Source organism: Thunnus albacares, chromosome 4 (genome assembly GCF_914725855.1).
Source record: "Thunnus albacares chromosome 4, fThuAlb1.1, whole genome shotgun sequence".
Lineage (NCBI taxonomy): Eukaryota > Metazoa > Chordata > Actinopteri > Scombriformes > Scombridae > Thunnus > Thunnus albacares.
The window spans coordinates 29,985,132-30,007,903 of NC_058109.1; the positions used below are offsets into that span (position 1 = coordinate 29,985,132).

At 38.6% G+C, this 22,772-nt stretch overlaps 1 protein-coding gene across 11 annotated transcripts in view; it reads right to left on the reverse strand.

The window, feature by feature from the left end:
• The window catches only part of itpr1b (inositol 1,4,5-trisphosphate receptor, type 1b), an 87,165-nt gene extending 64,644 nt beyond the window's left edge, over nt 1-22,521 (reverse strand). For 7 of the 11 annotated variants that reach the window (XM_044348853.1, XM_044348850.1, XM_044348845.1 and 4 more), the window contains exons 1-13: nt 22,331-22,521; nt 20,918-21,031; nt 17,714-17,784; nt 8,533-8,648; nt 8,224-8,310; nt 7,253-7,411; nt 5,452-5,550; nt 5,185-5,268; nt 4,787-4,933; nt 4,484-4,588; nt 4,180-4,224; nt 4,036-4,065; nt 3,285-3,439 (exon numbers count right to left, since the gene is read on the reverse strand). In XM_044348853.1, coding sequence (XP_044204788.1) covers nt 3,285-3,439; nt 4,036-4,065; nt 4,180-4,224; nt 4,484-4,588; nt 4,787-4,933; nt 5,185-5,268; nt 5,452-5,550; nt 7,253-7,411; nt 8,224-8,310; nt 8,533-8,648; nt 17,714-17,784; nt 20,918-21,009 — 1,190 coding nt within the window. In that variant the 5' untranslated portion in view covers nt 21,010-21,031; nt 22,331-22,521. The remainder of the gene's footprint in view (nt 1-3,284; nt 3,440-4,035; nt 4,066-4,179; nt 4,225-4,483; nt 4,589-4,786; nt 4,934-5,184; nt 5,269-5,451; nt 5,551-7,252; nt 7,412-8,223; nt 8,311-8,532; nt 8,649-17,713; nt 17,785-20,917; nt 21,032-22,330) is intronic. The other 4 variants (XM_044348854.1, XM_044348852.1, XM_044348848.1 and 1 more) reach the window with 1 other exon arrangement.
• Between the last annotated feature and the right edge of the window lie 251 nt (nt 22,522-22,772).

The window sequence follows — 22,772 nt, forward strand, 5'->3', positions numbered from 1 at the left end:
CATCATCATCCATTTTTAATCCACACGGGACATTTAGAGTCATTGAAATTGCAGTAAGAGTTTTCCCCTTAACTTGATATGCTTTCTAAATAAGTACTGTAACTAGCACATGGTGTATATCCCCCCATTTACATAGATGAGGAGGATAGAATATCAGAAACACTTCTATATATATCACAGTTTATTAACCAACCATCATAAACTACGGTCTCAGAAATGATCATGAATCAACACCTCTCTGAAACAGTGCCAAAAAACCTGAAGATTAAAAGCTTCACAAAGATAGGATTGAAATAGAGGTATAGTATATCCAATAAAGTGCTATGTTAGTGTATATTGATATATCTCTATCTTTCTATCTTTGTTTTAAGTATGCTACTCAAGAAATAACAAATGAGTAAGATACATAAACAAACGTCCATGGTAGGAAGAGACTGCTTACAATGGCTTCCTCAGCCAAGTGTGTGGCACGATTACAGATTAGCCAGTAGTGACCTGTACAGTATCATCTCTCCTCCATTAAGCACTAAACCTTTACACATAGTCATGTCTGAGCCAAATACTGTACGTCTTTCAAACCTGTTCCACGTGTGTGTGTGTGTGTGTGTGAGTAGGTGTGTGTGCAACTTCTCAGGCCTTTAGCACAGACAGCAGACAGTAGCCATATTCTTGGCAGGCATTACATAACCGCCCACTGAAGCTAACAGGCTTACCTTTGTGTACCGGTTCTCCCAGGCATTAATTAGTCCCCTGGCTAAAGTTTGAGGGGCAGGGTTATATCAGGTAGGAGTGGGAGGTGCTTGAGGAAGTAGCCTGAAGCATGCAGGCACGCACCTGACGATGTGACACAATAGAGGCTTTGACACATGGTAGAGAGGCTCTGTTCTTATCTGATGTGTAGTGACAGGGACAAATACATGATTGTGATTTTAGAATACACAATCTCTCTCACACAATACTGTCACCAAAAATAAAGTAGCAAAACAGAGGCTCATTACCGACATACAGTGAGCCTGAAAACACAGGTACTGTACAAAGGCCAGCCAACACATCATGGTTAACAACCTGCTTTTATCCACAACAGCATGAAATATATCACATCATTTTGATACTAATTAAAACTGCCAGTTTCATATAAATTATTTTGATACATCATATCTATAATTCACTATGACTCACTTTGAACCAAACTGGGAGCAAAGAGCAGATTTGCTGATAAGACTTTTTTCTGCCAGATAATGTGTTTGTGTGTGAATGCATGCACAGCTTTTTATCTGGTTTGTGGTTTTAACTGAGACATATAACAATGTTCTTATATGGGACTTTGAAATGTAGTTTTTCCCCTGTGTGCCCACTATCCATGCCTACTCTCAGCCCAGTGACAATAGTTTTCTTTTTCAAGCTGTAGTGAACTTCCATTACGCTTCTTGGCCAGTATCATGCCATCTAAAAGTCACTAAAATGTAGACATCCACACAGACAAACCAAACAGGCATATATGATTATTTTACAAATGCATGATAGCAAAAAAAAACAAAAAAATTGCTTTCAATTATATCGTTACCGTCATTATATTGTTCCATTATATCTTAGTAAAATTTTACAGTATTGTATTGAATCTGCATAGAAGCCAAAAACCTGCCCAATGAAAACACCCAGAAGTAATCAGCTTTTGTATTGCAATCACAAAAACAATAAAATGACCAATAAAACAACCAATTTTATCCTCTAAAATACTCCATAGATGCCCACAGTATGCCTAACAGAGTTTACCATTCTATCTGAGATACAACCAAACATAAAAAACCAGGCAACAATATCATTTGAATGTCCAGTCAATAAGTGACCAGAACAAACAGCTGCTAAACCAGACATAACAGAACATAAACAGTGAACAGAGTCCTTATCCATTGTTGCAACCCAAACAATCCCTCGTCACCTCAGAAACAGACACTCCCTTCAAACTGATGCTCCAAAATTTCCCCTCAACTCCACACACCAGTCAAATGTCTACTTCTGCAGTTGTATGCTTTGTGGTAGTACTGACATCACTGTGGTTTTACTGATTAGACAACATGGTGATGAGATATTTGTCATTCAAGATAATTCCCCCATATTTTCCAGCATCCCTGATGTTATGTTTTCCATTAAAGGCCAGAAACATGTTTCCGCTTGAAGGGTCTCTGACATAGTCTTTGATAATTTATTATAAGAGACAAATGATTTAGAAAATGAGTTCCATTTTGTATCTACTGTACTTTTTATTGTGAATTGTGCGATGCTTTTTGGTAAGATAAAAATAGATACATATTTTGTAAATATAGATGATGCACAAAGACTGAGTCAGCTTTTCACATATTAAACATATAAATTCGCCAGTTATCCAGAGAAAGCCTGGGAGAAGAGAAGATATGTAGCAGATCTTTATGTGAACAGTTCAGTTTTTGTTTTGTTTTACTTTTATTTTGTTTGTGTTGCTGTTGTTCTTTTTTTTCCCCACATGCTTTGTATATGCAATACTGGATGATGTATGTTTTGGATAATAGTGGTGTATTGTAGTCCCAGGTGGGATGGACCAAATGTTTGGCATGGCACAGAAATTTAAAAAAAACTAAACTATCATCACTTCTAAGAGCAGAGGTTATGCTAGAAAATGACTGGTTCATACAACATGTTGATAGACCACATAGGAAAGTGTTTGTAGTTGTTCCAAACAGCCTTGCTCAAAGGTAGAGTGAAAAGCCAGCCATCATAGTGAAGAGATGCTATTATTGTTCAATCATGGGGATACCAGCGCACATTTTCAAACAGTCTCTCCTGGAAGGAATTCATAGTGTTGCACTCAGCTATACACATGAAAAGTGACAGAAATAGTTCTGTAACAAATGAAAAAGAGAGCTAAAGAGAGATTTTCAAATCCTGCTTGCTGTTTTTGGAAAGTATCAGCAATTGTCCAACACAGCCCACCCAAATCGTAAAGCTGGTGAAGGGGGTTTCCGAGGCTGTTTGACCTTCCGACAAGCAGTTCTGAGGTAGCATACTGACAACTTAAGCTGTTTTGGGCATGTTTGTACACTGATGGTCTGGGTATTTAGCAGCCTAGAGCATTTTTTACATGCACAAACAAAGTTCTTTTCACTCTGTGCAGTTATAGTGGAATGGTGAAAATTTTTCACTCTCACTGTTGTGAGACAGTATCTGAATTTCAAGTGAATTCTAAAATAATTTAGGAATTGGTATATCTTTCTTGAGTGTGTATATATGTGTGTGTGTTTATTTTATACCTAGGCACCATGGAGTCCCCTCCTCTCAGAGTGGTGGGGTCTAGCTCAAAGATGGAAGAGATATCCATGCCATCTGGGACTGGCACCAAGGTGTACATGATTTTCTCCTGTGGTGCTCGCAGACGACCTCGCAAAGCTTCATTATCTGCATCCAGCTAGAGCAACAAAAAATGCACTGTGAGGGAACAAATCATTGGCTACAAACTGCTGTAAAGTACATGAATGAACACAGAACACTAATAGTGATTATAACACGTTATCAATCCTCAACCAAGATGATGCCAAGGAGTATGCAGGTTTTCACTTTAACCGACTCGTCACCACTGAAGCTGATATCACTGATTAGTTCTCACTTCTGACTGAAGTTGTGCACATCAGTGAAATCAGCTTCAGTCATCATATCAGATTGTTGGGCCTTGTTGGCACATTATTGAGAACTTCAGTTACACATAACATCCCTGTTGAGGTCAATAATAGTTTGTACAACACTGCCGCCTAATGGTGATTTCCAGTATGACATGCATCAGCTGGGAGGATGGCATGGTGATACTCTACTGCTACTGAAATGAAGGCACACACAACCTAGATGATAAGAGTGATGATTCAGGGTACCAAAAGAGAAACTGGACAACAAATCAGCAAAGACAGTAGGATCCATGTGCAGACATGACAATGACAGATTTCCGTGATATGTTTTAACATGTAAGGCAGTGTGTAGGTCTGCAGCCAAGTAAAGATTATATGACAGTACCTGGAAATTAAAGGGTGTAAAGTCCACCACCTAGAGCAGAAAGTAAAGATCCAGCACAGAATTGATCAGATTAGATCAATAGCAGTGGAGCAACCAGCAAGACGTGGCTAAGCACTCAGAGGGGAAGAGATCAGGCTGACTTACCGAGGACCGCTGCTCAGCACTCTCCTCCTCAAAGTCTGGATTCACCTGGGAAACACACCCACATGTCAAATATCCTCCTCATTCACATTCATTTTAAATTGTGGTTTCTGTACCGTGCATCAGGTTCACCTGTATGTCTACACCATATGAATCTTAACCAACAAAATCAAGAGTATTTTGTTAATTAAATCTGGACTTTATGCCACTGTGTCAGATATAAACTGTATGAAAACCAATTAACAGTATTCATGAGTGTAGCATTATAAACCAATGAGATATAAAGGTAAAAGAAGCTGACACACACCTCACCCATCTCTGAAGCCAAATAACACCCTGTGGCCAAATGTTTAAACCTGAACAAGCTGTTCCAGTAGCCTGCACCTCCCCTACATGGGTCATGATGGACAACCTAGCAAGCAAAAGACATATTAACAACATGATATGTAAACAACATCACATTTTCTCTTCTCTGTGGTTAGTTAGGGCACTTCCACCATGCAAGACAAGGTATTAGGTCATGTAGTTAGAACAACTAGAAAAAATGAGATAAATGAGAGACAAACAAAACATTCACTTAGGTTTTATCTGAAGAACATCTTATGCTGACCTCTACTTCCCACAGTGCTTTGCTGCTGGTAGCAGAAGTGGCAGACTGCCGACCTGTTGTTCTAAGAAACACATACTGCTTCTTCCTGTGGTCATCACAAGTGAGAAACTTCTCCTGCTCTGCATGGAACAAGCGGACTACGTCACCCTGCCATCACACACACACACACACACACACACACACACAAGGACACACACATACAAAGACACATAGACACAGTGTATAACTGATAGAAAAACTGATAGAAAAAGGAATTTTGTCAATATTTTATTGCAGTTTGTTTCACTTTTTTACAAGGTTTAATGTGTTCTTAATGTGAAAGTACCTGTATATATTTAAGTTTCAGAAGGAGTTTCTTTCTGGAAAGTGATGTCACACAAAAACATGAGGATACCTACCCCCTTTAGTATCGTTTCCTTGTTGTCGCTCCATTTCATGAACAGAACAACTTTCCAACTTGTGTTGCAATTTACAGAGTTAACCTGAGAGAGAAGAGTGTGTGAATGCAGTATAGATTTAAAAGGTTAAGACATGTAATCTCATCTCAAAATTAACTGCCCTGTCAGTAATACAGGATTCTTAAAACCACATGTCATCTTCCAGTTTAAAGAAGTAAGTAAGTGGAAGTTGAATCATGTAGCCCTGAATTCACAGTGCTCATGTACCTCATTGCATCCTGGGTTGTCAACTAGCTGGTGGCTGCTAGCATGTAGAGGCTGTCCTGCATTCACAGGGTTAAGGACCACTTTATCTCCTATTACCACCTGCAAGAGCAATATAAAAACACAAGACATACTGCGTTCAAATGATTATTGGTTTAGGAAAACATTGTTAAAAAATGTTCCACACTGGCCTTACAAAAACTAAGTCCTTTTTAATTGACATCTCCATGTAAAAGCTTATCCAGTGAAGGACAACAGAAATCTTGACACTGAAACAAGATGAAATACTGCAGCTCTGACCACTGTGTGACATTGAACGCTCCATAAGTATGTGACTTCCCATTATATTAGTCATCATTCTTGAATACTGCAAATCCCTTTCCTCGGAAGGTGAATATAACACATAGGTATTAGGCTGGTAGATGTGGCTACATTAAATTCTGCTTGCCTCCCGATAAGCACTAGGGGGAGTAGTGGACCATATTGTGTGTGAAAGGAGTGGCTCAAACAGAGGTGTAGTCCTGACCCTGAGCATCACTCTCTAACCACTTTTTGTTTAATCATCAGTAACATATAGACCACTGAATGCATATATTTCAAAAATTAACTCTAAAAGAGATCCACCGTATGCTGGCAAGCATCTCAAAAATATTACATTATGTGAGAAACAGTTTGGAACTCAGTTTCACACTGAGAACCCGGCTTCATCTGAATCCATTTCACTCAGTGCACCTAATTTATTTTAATTTATATGTGAAATAATGAAAACCATTGGCAATTCTATGTAATTTATCCACCTAAGAAGCAGTGAACATTTGGACCTAAGAGGAAACCCCTCGTTTTTCTCAGAATCATTCCACAGACTATAGCCTCTCGTGCCATTGCCCTTCACCAAGACTGCGGCATCAGAATTGGACCCGGGCTGTGAGCCCTGCACTGCACTGCCCCTTGCTCCTCAATAGCTACAATGGGTGCAATCCAGAGGACAGATTTCACCTGGGGAATTAATAAAATCTGACTTAATTGGCCAATTATCCAACTCAACTATATATAATATAGTTAAAACAAGAACAATTTCTTACTTACATAATTACTGAAACAAGTGATATAATGGTATTAAATAAGTATTACATAATATTATGCATTTATTCTTTTTATTAATTTCTTTTATCAATATCTTTTATCTTATAAAACTATACTTCACTATGAAAAATATGGTCTTCCTCCTAATGCCTTGAGTACCAAACATTATCTATGCAACTGATATAGAAACCTGCGAGTGAACCATGGTGCTGACACATCGTTGGGGGCTTTGTATAACTATAATGGATGGAAAGTGTGGTTAACCAATCATGTTTGGAGTGGTTGTTACACATTCTCTTTTAGTTTGCCTTGTTGGGCAGGTAATAAAAATGCCATTCAAACTGAAGCATCTGAAAATACACCTCTTAGTTATGTCCAAGCAAACTGCAGAATGTTTTGTTGACACTGAGAATACACTGTATCTTATCCAACTAACAAACACATCTCACAAACATGGACTTACAAAGACAGATAACTATCAATTTGTCAGTAGTTCCTTCTGCTTGGAAAGTCAAGCATAAGGGCAAACTGCAACCTGAGCTGGTGCTCTGGTGACTGGGTCATTTATCTTCTATCTTGTTTTATTCCTCCTGTCTTATAAAAGCAAGCTACATGTGAGTCCATGTGACTGTTTTCAAACCTCGTGAAAAGTCTAAAAATACAACCTTAAATTCTCCTACTGAGCATAATTAACTTGAATCCCACACCCTACTCTACCCACACTGTCTCCCAGGGACCGCAGCTTGTAGAAGGGCTGGATGTAGAACCAGGATCCCTCATTTCCTGCTGAGTCCAGAGTCACTCTCATGGCATTCTTTTCCAACAGCGCAGGTAGACGCTTGTTCACTGTCAGATATTTATTGCTTTTCAAGTGTAGCAACTGTGGGCAAAAAAAGAAAACAAATTACATGGTTACAAGTCATCATAGTTACAATAAATGACATAATACAGACAGTGGAAAGAATTACAGATGTTGGAACAAAGATGGAAATATGTCACAGTCACAACAAGGCCCAAGGGAACTCTTCATTGAAAATATGCATCTCCAGCACTGTTTATTTATTCTCTAAATTAGTACTTGAAATCTCCAAAATGCTTCTCATGACCTTTACTGCAGCATAGTTTCACTCATCTACAATAATCTATTATCAACTAAGCCTGCAATGTGATATGTGTATGAGGTGATATGAGTTTGCACTGCAGAGTAGACCTGATGAAGCTTTGACACAAAATGCCAAGTGCAATTCATTGTATTTGATAGATATTTAGTTAGACCACCCTTGCAAGGATATTTTCTCAATTTTATGTTTAAAAGCATCTCCTGCAGCAAAGCAGGAACTAATTAGTGCTCACTTTATTACTGTAATGTCAGTATATTGCAACTGGGGCATCCTACACTGTATGTACAGTCTTCCTTGTGCATGTCATAGAGCAGGAATGCATGACCATTCTTGGTTTTAGATGATCTCATACCTCTGTGCAAACAATTCCTGGGCAATGAGGAAAGCAAGATAAGACCTTACAAGAGGAAACCTTATAGCACACCTTTGTGCTGTAGGAATTATTTAAAACTCCTTGCTGATTAAAACATAATTACAGTCAGTATTATCAAGCAGACAGTTTGATATGGTGCTATATACCGCTGCAGTTCTGTTATCCATAGCACCTTATCTTACAGGCTCCTGAACAAACCTGAATGACATTTCCATACTGGATGACCGTTCCCAGCAGCTTGCGGTTTTCAGACTCATTCTGCTTCTTCTCCAGGTCAGCAGCATGCTACAACACAGAGCAGGGGACAGAGATGCACAAGAAAACATTAAATTATCAAGGTGAAGCAGTCTCTCCAAAATACTATTTCTGGAAACAACAATGCTTCATATACAGTACATTTCACATAAATTCAAGATTGTAGCTGTATGTCACTAATACACCAACCAATTATTTTCACCATGGCAAAAGTCAAAGAGCAGATGAGCTAAAGATGGAGAAGAGCCTTACATGGAGTTTGTTGAGGAGGAGTGTGTCAGTGGTGCTGTTGCCTCCAGGCTTTGCAGCCTTCCAGAACTGTTTCTGTGCTGAGTATCTGTTCATAGGACACAGTTTGAAAAGGCAGTCTGGGAAAAGAAGATAAGGAAAGAGAAAAGTGAAGAGCTATTAGTTCAGTCTCAACAGATAACTGGCTGCCAGACTTCATCTTGAAGAGGTGCAGCTCAAAAGACAACAGCAATAACTTTTGGGAAATTGATCCATTGATTACGTTAGGCATGGGAAAACAGACACCAAAATCATCAAATTCATCTTTACTTCAGCACTCAATGTTAACACTGTGACACGCACTACAGTATGTTATCAGCAATAGCAGAGTAGGCTACTAGCTTGAACTCAATTGCAACCAAATGAGGACTTGTTTAATTATAAGGCTAGATGGAGTGTATATTTGTACAGTGTACTTCTATTTGGGCAGTTTGGGCTAAGTAAGTAAGTTAACTTTATTCATATAGCACCTTTCAAGAGCAGAGACATCACAAAGTGCCTTACAGAGGAGATAAAGCAAAAACATAGTAAAACCTGCTCAAATTCCAATAAAAATAAGACTTGACAAGTCTTAATCAGTCAGACTACATACAGTATACTCCTGAGCCTGTGGGGAATATTAAAAATATCTAACCTTTGACTCTGTCTGCACAAATTGTACAGGACCCTCTTCTCCTGAAGTACTACAAGATTTGCTTTCTCCAATATCATATCAATATTAGAGATGGAAATGATAACAATTTTCCTCCCCTAGCAATGGACCTTAAGAATAATAATAATGTAATGTAATGTTAATAATAATGTTGGTCAGTTGGCAGGCCCAAGTTGACAACTACTGGCCAAGTTTCCATCAAATTTGCTGTGGATATTCATGTTTACAGAGGTGACCTCTTCATTACTAGGCAAAGATTTCCACTTGCATGCAAGAAATACACAAATCTATTGGAGATGTTGCATTGAAATTCAGTGTGCACATTCATACTCCCCACAAGATGAACCTTTTTACTTCTGAATCCTGAGTTTTTCTTCTTGTGCTTCCATCAGACCAAAATGTTATGAAATTCATAATTCTCCTCAGCCCTATGATGTACAAATAGGCAATGAAATGGCATCGGAGGGCATCTCAAGGCTGGATTACTACCAGGCAGAGCAGACGACAGCCCCCCAGGGGCTTTTGGGGCCAAAGTTGGCTTTGCCAAGAGCAAATTTTTGCTACAGGGCCACTCACGCGGTTTAACTGGCCATGGAAATCAATGAGGGGCAATTCCTGCTGAGACTGATTACCTAGTCAATCTGCACATGAGTGAAATCATTCATTTGATATTACTTATTTATAAAATGTATAAATAATGTTTCCTAAAAAATGATTTGATGTGTTATTATAAATGACAAAATACATTTAATACCAAATGAATGAAGAGAAAATAGAATATTAATAATGGAAAGAAACAAACTTTTCAGCATCTCAACAACACCAACAAAACTTTGTGGATTACATGAGACAAAAACTGTGATGAATAATGTTAAAATGTTTTATCAATTAGTTTTCAATGGCTTCAGTATAGCTACTGTATATGTTAACTGGTACAGGGGACCTGATGAGCTATACCCGCGGTAAAAATAGATACTCTGGCAGCCTTCGTCAGAAATGCGGCCAACACGAGAGTGTCCAGGGATTAGCCATCATAGAGCGTGGGGTGGAAGAGAGGAATGGATAAGCACCATGGGAGGAGGATGGAGGACAGGAAGAGAAGAGGCCAAGGACCAATGAAGAAAATAGGGCACTGGGAGAACCTCTGTCTGACATGGATAACCAAATGGGGAGTGGGAGAAAATAAACTGTGAGGAATGTGAATTTCATGGGCAGGGATGTATTTGGTGGAGGGTAAGTTACAAGCACAGAGCAGATGATGGATGAAAGAATAATATAGGTTAATTAATGCTGAAGTGTTTATTAAATCAAGTGATGTAAAATTGTACATAATATATAACAATGACACTCTCTTCGATGGTTCACACAACTGAACAAAAAGATGAATAAAAACAAAAACACAATACAACACAGGAAAGAGAAATATTAACTTATTCAAATCACTAATAACATATGGACTTGGTCCTCCCATCGTAAAAGCTGAATAGTCGAAACTGAAAGTCTGTCTTCTGTGGTCAGTTATTTTTGCTGTGGGTAGTCAACAACAACGTATTTATAGCAGTCTTCAAAGGCAGGTTAAAAGTTTGTAGTTTGCTTTTTCACAGTGAACAGAATGGTCATATTTGATTCACAGCAGGTACAGTATATCCCAGCAGGGACATATTTTCATCATGAAAAAAGGATCAAAACATCCTTTGATTTTTCTCAAAGCACTCATGCAGCTTAATGCACCTCTCTTAATCCATGTTCACGGTGTGCTCCAATCATATGTGCTGAATTATGGCAAAACACAGTTTTCATGTCAATCATCATGTCAGGCTCACCCATGACATTTGCATGCTTCCCATATAAAACAACAGCCCCAGTGTGGCTAGTGATTCTCACCTTATTTTTTATCTTTGTTAATTTGCCTTAGTCTTTACCAAGCTTGTGATGCTGAACTTCTACACAGCCATGTTCTGTTGTTCTGCTAGCCATTCATTAGCAGTGATGTGTACAGAACAACAGTTGATAGACATGGGTCTGGTCTTGTGTGTCCCTCTTATCTTCTCATCAGTGTGTCCTTCGATGATGTGCCAGTACTGCAATCTTTCTAATCTCATCTCTCTTTTGTATTTTCTTCAAACTGTGATAGAAAACTCAAACCATCAGCAAAAAAAAAAAATCTATCTGCATGACCATAGTAGGCACAATGCTAGGATAACTGTGTACAGTGAGAAACCCTGATCAGAGCCTGTGATGCTGGCATGGTGTGAGTAGGTTGTCAACAACAGCACAGTAAAAGGTGTTGGAGGACTGAGTTCACCCAGTAATGCTTAAAAAATACAGCACATTCACCGTTTCATACATGAAAGACATCACATGGCACCAACCCGTATAATATGATAGATACATACACTCACTGGCCACTTTATTATAGGTACACCTTGCTAGTATCGGGTTGGACCCCCTTTGCCTTCAGAACTGCCTCAGTTCTTTGTGGCATAGATTCAACATGACTGTGGAGGCCATTTGAGTACAGTGAACTCATTGTCATGTTCAAGAAACCAGTTTGAGATGATTTGAGCTTTGTGACATGGTGCGTTATTCTGCCGGATGTAGCCATGAGAAGATGGGTACACTATGGTCATAAAGGGATGGACATGGTCAGCAACAATACTCAGGTAGGCTGTAGTGTTTAAACGATGCTCATTTTGTACTAAGGGTCCCAAAGTGTGCCAATTTTACCATTATACCACCACCAGTAGCCTGAACTGTTGATACAAGGCAGGATGGATCCATGCTTTCCTGTTGTTTACACTAAATTCTGACCCTACTATCTGAATGTCACAGCACAAATTGAGACTAATCAGACCAGGGAACATTTTTCCAATCTTCTATTGTGCAATTTTGGTGAGCCTGTGCCAATTGTAGTCTCAGTTTCCTGTTATTAGCCGACAGGATTGGCACCCGGTGTGATCTTCTGTTGCTGCAGCCCATCTGCTTCAAGGTTTGACGTGCTTTGAGTTCAGAGATGCTCTTCTGCATACCTCAGTTGTAACAAAAGGTTATCTGAGTTGCTCTTGCCTGTCTATCAACTTGAACCAGTCTGGCCATTCTCCTCTGACCTCTGCTATCAACAAGGCATTTTTGCCCAGAGAACTGCTGCTCACTGGATATTTTCTCTTTTTCGAATCATTCTCTCTAAACCCCAGAGATGATTGTGCATGAAAATCCCAGTAGATCAGTAGTTTCTGAAATACTCAGACCAGTCCGTCTGGCACCAACAGCCATGTCACATTCACAGTCACTTTCTTCTCCATTCTGATGCTTGGTTTGAACAGCAGATCATCTTGACCATGTCTACATGCCTGAACGCATTGAGCTCCTGCCACATGATTGGCTGATTAGATATTTGCGTTAGTTGAACAGGTGTACCTAATAAAGTGGCGGGTGAGTGTATGTATAATGAATAAATATTTGTTTATTGAATGAATGTAATATAATATAAATCTCTGTACTCTCTGTAAGTAATCAGGATGCATTCAACCTGTATGTGTGTATACATAAACACACACAACAACAACAACAAAGCATTTAATAGTTCATTTCATGTATTAGCCACTCAGCCACAAAGAAGCAAGGTTTACCATGCTGTGCTAAAGCTCTCTGGAATACGGACATTTTAAATCGCTTAAGTGAGCTATTAATACTCAACAGGGATGTTAGGATTTAGTCCTAGTACACTTTGCTTCTGTTTAACACTGGCCTTAAAGACAGAGGTAATATACTACCACTGCAACCGGTGGTAGTACATTAGAGTTAAACAATCTCTATACATTTTCAGACTACTGAACTGAGTAATAATACAAATCTTTCTGAGAACCTAAGTAAAAAAATACTGACTAATAGGATGGAGGACACTTATCTGTTGATCTGTGTTACTGCTAGTTTCACTGGAAATGCATTATGCAATATGCACTTCCAATACCTGTTTTCAAACCAATATGAGGTGACTAACAGAGGTTCAAGTTGCCAAAACATCTGTGCTTGAAAACTGGCACACAGGTACATCAGTCAAAAACCGCTGAATTATTTATCATGACAACAAATGTAAACACAGGTAATACTGCACCAACAGAAAACAGTGGCAGGTGGGAACTACATAAAGGGATATGACATACACAGTATAAAGAAGGGCGGCAAATGTTGCTATTTGGCAGGAAGTCACAAGTATCATTTTATATGGAGATAATGATCTCTCTTATATTAGTCATTAATATGATGTACATGATGTCTGCAGGTCAAAGTCTTGTGTATTAAATTTACAATTAATCCACATCTTAATTTCAGCATTAACATTTTATCAGATTACATTTTTTAAAGAAAAATAGAGTGTAAACACTTGTTCATGTCAATCAGTTATGTAGATCAATCAGAGAAAATTTGCATTTTTTTTATATTACCATAGCTACTGTGTAAATCTGACAGCTGACATGCTTGTTTTACAATAAATGGCTCAGATCTGAAAGTCATGTTTATTATTCCAATTCTTCTTGTCATTTATTAATTTTAATATTAATTTAATCAACCCCTCACTGCCACACAGTGTTGTACGTTATACCTTCAGTTTTGCTCTTGTTTTAATAGTTTTAACTTGTGGCTGAGTAGAAACAGTCTACTTAGTGACTATTATGCAGAAAGCAAATTCTATGAGGTAGACCATAATTCTGACTAGATGAAGAGGGGTGGGGGTTTCCTTTACAGGATGAACTGGCACTCTAAAATTGTGGAAAACAATGTTGTATACATCTTTGTTGGTTGTGTATTGATCAAGCTCCAGCAGAGTACACAGTGCTAGTCAATTATCAAGGTTGTCTCTTGGTCTGGCAGACACGTTAAAGTTGTCTCAGTTCTAGGAAAAAAATCCATGTGTAATAATCAACCTTCCAATGAACAGTCATACTGCTGTGAACCAGCTAGGAGTTCATAATCACTGTGACAGCAAAATGATATGTACAGGGCGCACTCTGACATGCTGAATTACCCGACGGTTGAATCAACACTTGTCTGATATAATCTCAACAATTAAAACAACAAAAAAGTTTCATAAAAACAATTTATTATGTCACAGTGCACAGCGGTTTCTTTCTTTCTGGTCACTCAATGTAGAACAATGTGTTTGGATCGACACAGAAAAGTACAATGTCACTGCGCAGACTGTGATAATAGGTATGCATTATGCATAAAGGTTATATAAGCAAGGGGTAAAAGAAATGGGCTGTGTGTGTGTGTGTGAGAGAGAGAGAGAGAGTATGGAGGTATAATGTTCTAAAAAGCTTAAAATACAGGCTGTTTACTACAGTATGTAACTTTTTGCCCTGAAGTCCAGCAGTCTGCTTTTCATTTGCCATGGAACAGTGTTGACATGGAACATTTCACATCTATCAAACTAATGGAAACATATGAAACCTATCTAGATTGTACTGACAGATGAAGTCAGTTGACTGTGGTTTTTACCTGCACCTACATAAATGGAAACACCAAGCAGCTCACATCCTGATATGGTAAATTAAAACAGTATGAAAATTAATGAGGCAATGACTCAGACATCTTCATTCTATCTCACCAGGTGGTCACCAAGTCTCAAAAAGCCATTAATTTAGATGCTACTTAGTCTAAATAAAACCAGGCAGATAACTAGAGGGGTGGTAAGAGTTTAAATGAGAGGGGAAACTGAAACAAATCAACAATAGAACTGCACATATCACAATAAACTGAAGACATTGTATTTATAGCCACATGCCTTCTAGATAATATGTGCACATGTTCATGCTGTCAGATTGGAGTCTGCTATTAGATGTTAAGATAAAATGGCAGGTTGTTGTCAAGGGCCTGATGCTTAACTCTGCCTGATAGACAGCAATCATTCTGAGATCAATGAACACTAACAGAAACACTACATGTGGTAGACTATTCCTTATGCCTCGACTACATGACTGTTTGAGTCTTGTCAGACTAGGTCATTTCACACTAAAAATGTCAGGCCTCTGGCTGGGAAACTCTTCACCCTGAGCCATTAAATAAAAAAATCCTTCATCCAAAGCAGTTTAACTGCAAACTTACAAAGTATACATTGTTATTCCTTGGTACAGAAGCTATGTATAGCGTTGCATTTTCATGTAATCTCAAGGGACATCTGGGTGGTATAATAAAGATTTTTCAGATCTGTTCATTTGTTATTACACACTTATTTAGGAGTTTACAGTATAAGATATTTTTTTTACTTTAATTAATTTAAAACCTTAATTTATACAGAGTAAGTTGGCTGAGTATTTGCCCTTTTTATAGCAACATGTTTTTTTGTTTGTTTGTTTGTTTGTTTTTTTTACAGGAAACAAGGGAAACTTTAGATATTATTATTATTATTATTATGAGACATGCATCTTAACCTGTAGGCTACTGGGGCGTGACCAGTAAGAGCCAGGATAACAGTTAAGTAACAAGGATGAAGTGATACAGTATTAAAACAGAAATTAGACAACATACAGTGTGCAAGCTCAGTGAAAGCAGTCACAAGTGGACAGAGAACAAATACTGGGTGTTCTTACAGAGACGTATAAGTGTTTTGATTTTTAGGTGAAACTGTAGACTACATGAGAACATGCAATCAAAACTGACTTGTCTTCTACATCAATCTCTTTTTTTGGCCTCCTACAAGCTATTGCCAGCATTATCTGCAGATTTCAGTTGTGACAGAATTCAGAATTATGAATATTACTTAATTAGCTGATATTAAACAATGTGCAAATTTATCTATGAATCTGTTGTGGTAAAAGGATCTTGGAGATTACAGTCCTCTACAGTCAGAGAGCTTGTGTGTGCAATATCCTCTTCTAGATTATTATCACACAAGAATGACACAAGAGAACTCCAATTTTAACAATGACACATTAGATAAGATCCTGCATGGCTTCCAATGTCTAAAAAAGAGGTCAATTTAATGTAATCAATTTGCAATGGACACTGTTCCAAGTAAATGGAAATGCCATTGACAATGACATTGGTAAATGCATCATTTCCCTCTTGACTAAGACCTCTCTTGGACATCTGCCACAACACCAGAAACCTTTTTGCTTGAAAGTGGCTGCCACTTTGAAAATACACTCACTGACCACCTCATGAGATATACCTGACTATATTATATTTATTATATATTATATTACAGGGTCAGGGTCAAAATGTACCATAAAAACTGCACAAATTTATGGATCCATCCTGCTTTGTGTCAAACAGGTGACTGTTGGTTGTGTAACAGTTTGCCAAATGTTTTCTTGGGCCTTCTCTTCCCAAGTGAGCATATGCAACAGCACTCAAGCATTGTTGCTAACCAGGTGATCATGGCTACAGTCCTCCCTTTTTCAAATAAATGCTTCCAACCAGGTAATATTCCAGTATAACCATTACCATTTCAACATGGTTCCAGGGACACAAGAGTGACTTTAGTTTACTCCAGGGACCTGCACAGTCCCCAAACCTTAACACAGCAATGCATCTTTCTGACAAAAGGGAAGCTCACAGCATGACTGTGAACATGATGCTATTTAGCCAGCATGGACCAAAAATCATGACAGAGCATTTTAAACACCTTGTTAGAAAAGATTGCCTCAAAGATATCCAGTTGCTTTGAAGACAGAAAGGAGCTCCTACCCAGTATGGTCACTTAGTCTACCCTGCTGTCACCATATATCTTCTGGTTACGCCACACTTATTAACTTCTTTTTAGTATAAATCTAACAGAATGGGAAAAAACTGATATGAAGAGACAACTATGAATTTCTTTACACGTAACTGAGAATCGTCTAACCAAACATTAACACTCAATGAATCAACAACACAATATGGTATGAAATAAGTACAAGATACACAACCGCACACAAGAATGGCACAAGCCAGTGCTTATCCTATCTACTTTTATAGCCTTGGTTTGGATCATTTATCCAATACTGGATAACCTGTATACTTTGGCTTGTATTAGATTTCCATACAAGGAACTGTAATGTCATCGATCTAGATCTGTCTTGTCTTGTCTTGTATGTTCCAACAGCATTTTTCTAAAAGTGTAACTAGAAGAACACCACTGAGTGAAAAAAAAAATGTTTTTGAAAGTGTCCTGGCTACAACAGACAGTAATGGCCACAACTGATGGGAATTCCTATAGCAGATTGCTGACCATGAAACAGTTTGTAAAAGTTTGTAGAAACACTGATAATGTGAAGCATTTTTCTTGTCATAACCTTTGATTTACTCTCCTCTCTCTAAGGCATACTTCTCTGACATCTGAACTACAGCTGACCCGTCTGAAAGAACACTAAAGACCATGTCCAATAAATAACAAAGTACAGAAAATAAAAAATACACTACATAATACACTTAAACTAACAACTTAACTTACAGTATACTTTAGACATTAAGATATTATTAAGTAAGAAGAGAGTGTTTTTGAGGCCTTACCTCTGAATTTCTTGGGTGGGTTGTTGAGGTCGCCTGTGTCTGGTTGTACCACACAGCGATCATCCACAAGCCTGGGGACACAGCCATCATTGAAATGAGTCAATCACTCAAGACACATGCAGCTTTAATAGACTATAAACCTCAATACATGTTCTAAAATCTTTCAATTTCCATGCATGAACAATCAGTCAAATTACCATTATAACAAACCTCATGCTAATGATAATTATTTAGCTAATTAATGCTAATTTATTTTCATTAGAAACCAGGTTGTATCTGTACATGGATATCCAGACAGAATTATTATGCTAGCTCATGCAGTTAACAGTCTTTCAAAATCTAATGAAATCCATCTACTGTTTACTGAGAAATTGTAGGTAAGTTATTGAGTTTCTACTGTGTTCTTCTCAAGTAATTGTTCACAGTCCAGTTACAGACAGATGACCTAAAAGACATAATCACAATGACAAGTATGTCCTAGAAACCACACACCGCGGGCAGTGGGCAGAGAACTGCCGGATTTAATCAGAAATGTCAGCTCATCTGGAACACATGAATAGCATGATAAAGACATATAACAGTGTATAGAGAGACAGGTAGGCTTCTATGTTCAGTACTCTACTGACTAAATCTACTACACCTGAGCCCAGAGTGCTGGCCTGATTAAAGATAACCTAAGCTGTCTAAACCTCTGCTTCACACTGAAAGAGTGCAGACCACCACACTAAAAAATGAATGAGCCAGGGCAACAGGTTTCTATGCATTCCTGTCTGAGATTCAAATATCGAGAAGTGTTATGAAAGGAAATGTGTGGTACAACAGAAGCTGTCAACCAAAGACCTAGAGAATGAGGATATACATTTCTGAACTGGGGCACAAGTGTCAGATTGTACTATAATTGTACACCAGGGAACCAGAACATCATTCCACCTTTACGAACACTTTTTCGAAATTGATAGCACCATCATACCCAGAATTCTGGGGAAACACCTGGGAATACTATCAGATAGTAGATCAGCACAAATACAACACTTCAGAAGGATGCTCTAGCCTGCTCAGTCAGATGCATCTTTTTATAGCTCACGCAGTGTACACTGCACCACAGGAACTCTGTGATGATACAGGAGGGGAAGAAAGCACATGGTGTGAGATTCTCCTCTGTAGGAATGAAGCACCATAGACTTGATCACACTGATGCACTGATGGGATAAAGTCCAAAAAGAACAGTAGTTTCAAGTCATCTGTGTCCAAGGTTGAGAAGAAAGCTGCCCTTGTGAAGCTGCTAAAGAATTCTGAGATACAGCATCATGGCTTTATCCCAGCATCAAGATGTTGGGTGCCATCCTCTCTGAGCCAGCAGTGGTCCAGGTGGTTCCAACTGTCTCTCTCAGGGGTCACATTCAGTACACTGACAGCAAAAGCAACACCTAAAACGATAATGCTATTTATAGTCACGCCCTCTACTCTCCTCTCTTTAACCAAAAGTGCTCACCGCAGCAGTGGGAGGGGTGCAATGATTACTAGGCACAACAACACAAGATGTGAGATTTGACAAATGAGCTCTGTCATGGTGGCAGTCTTCAAAGCTATGCACACATTTGTTGCCATGGAGGGTGACGCATAACACTAACTGTGAAAGAGTATGGTTTCAGAGAGCTGGCAAGGAGGAGGGCTCTACACGGCCTCTGGTGAGAGGCAAATAGAATAGTGACCTGGCAAGAAGAGGAAGATTGCAGCACTTAAAAGGAGAGAGAGGAGGCGACAACACAGATGCTGTGTTCATTTTCACCTTGGGAGAAGAAAAACAACCACCCTGAGGTAGAAAATAGAAAGGAAGCAGAAAAGAGAGTCCGGAAAACAGACGTGCCAGCCCTGTTGTCAGATTTGCTGGAGAAGGAAATTCACATAAATGATCACCGTCTCTGTGATGTCTTTTTCTGTTAGCCTTCTGTTGTTTCTGTGACTGTCAATTGTATGTCAGGATATGCTCAATTTGCATATAATGAGATGCACTTTTAACTCGTTGCCTATAATTAGGGAGGAGGGAAGACATCAAGCACTTAAATAAATGGTGCTCAGCATGAAGCAGGAAGAGACGTGGTAATTTGAGGCCAGCCCAGCAGTATCAAGGAAATGAAAGCAGAGAGATAACTACTACAGGATCCACAGCTTATCAAATAAAACTATGTTAGTTTTTACATTAATAACACTTGGCAGAATTTTATTCAAATTGACTCACAATGATGCTCCGTATTCATGAAACAAAACTATCAGATTATGGGGAAATAGTCAATCATTTGACTGCAATCAGTCATGCCATCGACAGGCTGTGTGCAGAGGTGCTGATAAGTGCAAGAGGTACATACCTGTATGTATGATCTCAGAGTCATAAACTGTATTAAACTCACTTTTTATACTGAAAAAAAAAACATTATAATACTAGAAAGCATTAAGAAACGTGTGAAATTACGCAGCCAAATTACAACAAAGCAAATCAGTTCTGCTTGTTACTGTAGACAAAATAAAACCTTGGGGCGACAGTCACCACTGATAAAAAGCTAAAAAATGTTAGTCATTTAGAGAAAATAGAGACTAAAGAGGGCTCAGTCCAGCTACATTTTGAGGAGTTGGGTCTTCAGTGTCTGCGGTCAAAGATAGCAAGGAATTCTGCACTCTGTGATCTTTCACTTCCCTCTCTAGTCCAACTATTAATTCAGATCCATCTCTCTCTCTCTGTCTCTGTCTCTGCATATCCCAGGAACAGGATTTCCTATATTTTTTATCTGAAAAGAACATATTGTCTCTGAAACTTGGTTTCCTTTGTTTCACTGAAATCAGATCACTTATTATTTTCAATAAAATGTGGAGGAGCAAATGGGTAATGCTTCTGTTGACACTTCAGTTGTCACCTACCAAAAAGAGGTAATACATCCATCCATTATATGAACCCATCCATTATACTACTCCATCAGTACAGTCATTTCTTTGGCTCAAAACAGCAACATGTAAATCAATACATGGGTTACTGTGTTTATTTTGTAGCCTGTACTGTGTTATGGTTGTGTATTTTGCATAGTGGGACAGTATTTTCTGAAGCACCATCTCTCCACTGATCTCATCTGGAATCTTACAACATGAGGTGGTATGGAGGTGGAGGAGAAACAAGGGTCATAAAAACCCATGTATAGAAACAAGCAGACTTACCCTAAAGTGCTGATAAATCCACTGGTGGAGCCCTCTGCATAAAGGGAACAAATGTCCCCAATATGGAGGAAACTGGACATCTTGTCCGACATGGTTCCTCAGGCTTGATTACACCTGCAAATGATTGACATAACAGGTCTTTGAAGCAGACACTACAGGAAAACTCAATCAAATCACAAACTTTGGTTCATCATGAAATGTTAGAGCTTAAAAGAAGTGATTAATAAATCAACACAATATTATTCACCTATGACAATTCATTAGTATTTATAAGCCATTAATTAGGTAAAAATACTAAACATTTGCTTGTTACAGCTCCATGTTCCTGCACACACAGGTTGTCAATGACTGATTTCGTAAAAAAAAAAAAAAAATTACATCATCACTTTTATGACATTGACTTTACAACATCTGGAGTTTGTAAAGAGTTGGATTCAAACCATCTTAAGTTTTCCAGCCCATCATCAGGACACCACTTGCTGTAAGATGATGAGTAACAACTGCGGAGCGATTTACCAGAAATGATCATGTATTGACATCTGAAATAAATACAATAACTGCTCTATTAGGCTCATTTTTGTCCTTCTAAGAATGTGTTCCTGCTTATTGTTAATACAGACAGACTATTTATATCAAATCATATAACAGGTGCTTAAAAAGACATGAATAACTTTGCTGTGTTGCTGTGATAAACTGCTTAACTTGCTTAAATTGGAAACATTTGTGTAAAACACCTGCATGAAGTGTTATTAGATATGATACAATGAATACAATGATAACCTGCCGAGTAAACACAATAAAGATTCTCTGAGCACTGTACTACTGTTAGCTTTGTAAAGCCAACACATCTTAATTTAAGGTCACCATCCTTCAGTCTGTCTCGAGGTTGAGCCAGTACCACTTTAAGAGGTGAAGTGGTCTATTTCTTATTTCCCTATTTTACCATTTTATCTCGAAATATGAAATAAACTTGCAGTATGCAGCACTGTAACATCAAACGAAAAGGTCTTACAGGAGGAGAACACAAATTAAGCTGTGATGTTTCTCGTCAAATGTAAGCTAATATTGGTCGATTGGTATGATTAGTGGCTAAACGTCACACTGTTGTTTGCTTATAGCCTGTGATGCCCCACTTCACCACTCCATAAATGTGATACACAGCACGTAAAGTTTGTGTTTTGCTCTGTGTAAACCTAATGCCACACTATATAAAGACATTTGAACGTCTTGTGACATTTTTGAAGTATTTTCTGAGATGCCAGCTGGGACACAAACATCCATGCTAGTTAAATGACATGACAAGAGCTGCAGCAAAACAACAGCAAAAAACGAGCGCGTGGGCTACTTCCTACAGCTCAGTGACAAAATGAACAATGCCCTAGCTGGAAAACTAGAGATACAGAAAGACTTTACCTGGCAGAAATGAAAGAAGGCGGCAAAGATTGAGAGAAAGAAAGGTGAGAATAAGTGGGTCAGCACAGGATAATTTCCACAGCGCTATCCTCGGTTAAGTCCATGGTAGTGAAACTCCAGGTAAGTGCAGGCTGAGCGGCGTTATCTCTGACAGCTGAATGCGTCCTCGGCAACAATCCGCTTCTTACCTCCTCCACATGTCATTGAGGGAACGCCCCTTTCGTTACTATTTATACTGCAGCACAGCTCTCTGGGAAATGTAGTTCTGCCGTCATATGCTGTGAAGTTGCCAGTTCATTGTTTTTAGGACCTTCTGCCAAAGGACTGCTGTTGAAATTTAGCACAGACACATTTGCAGAAATGTTGATTAATCTGTCGTGTCCTTATAAATAGAGAATATGCTAGCTTTTGGAATAAATTACTCAGACTCCAACTGAAGAGG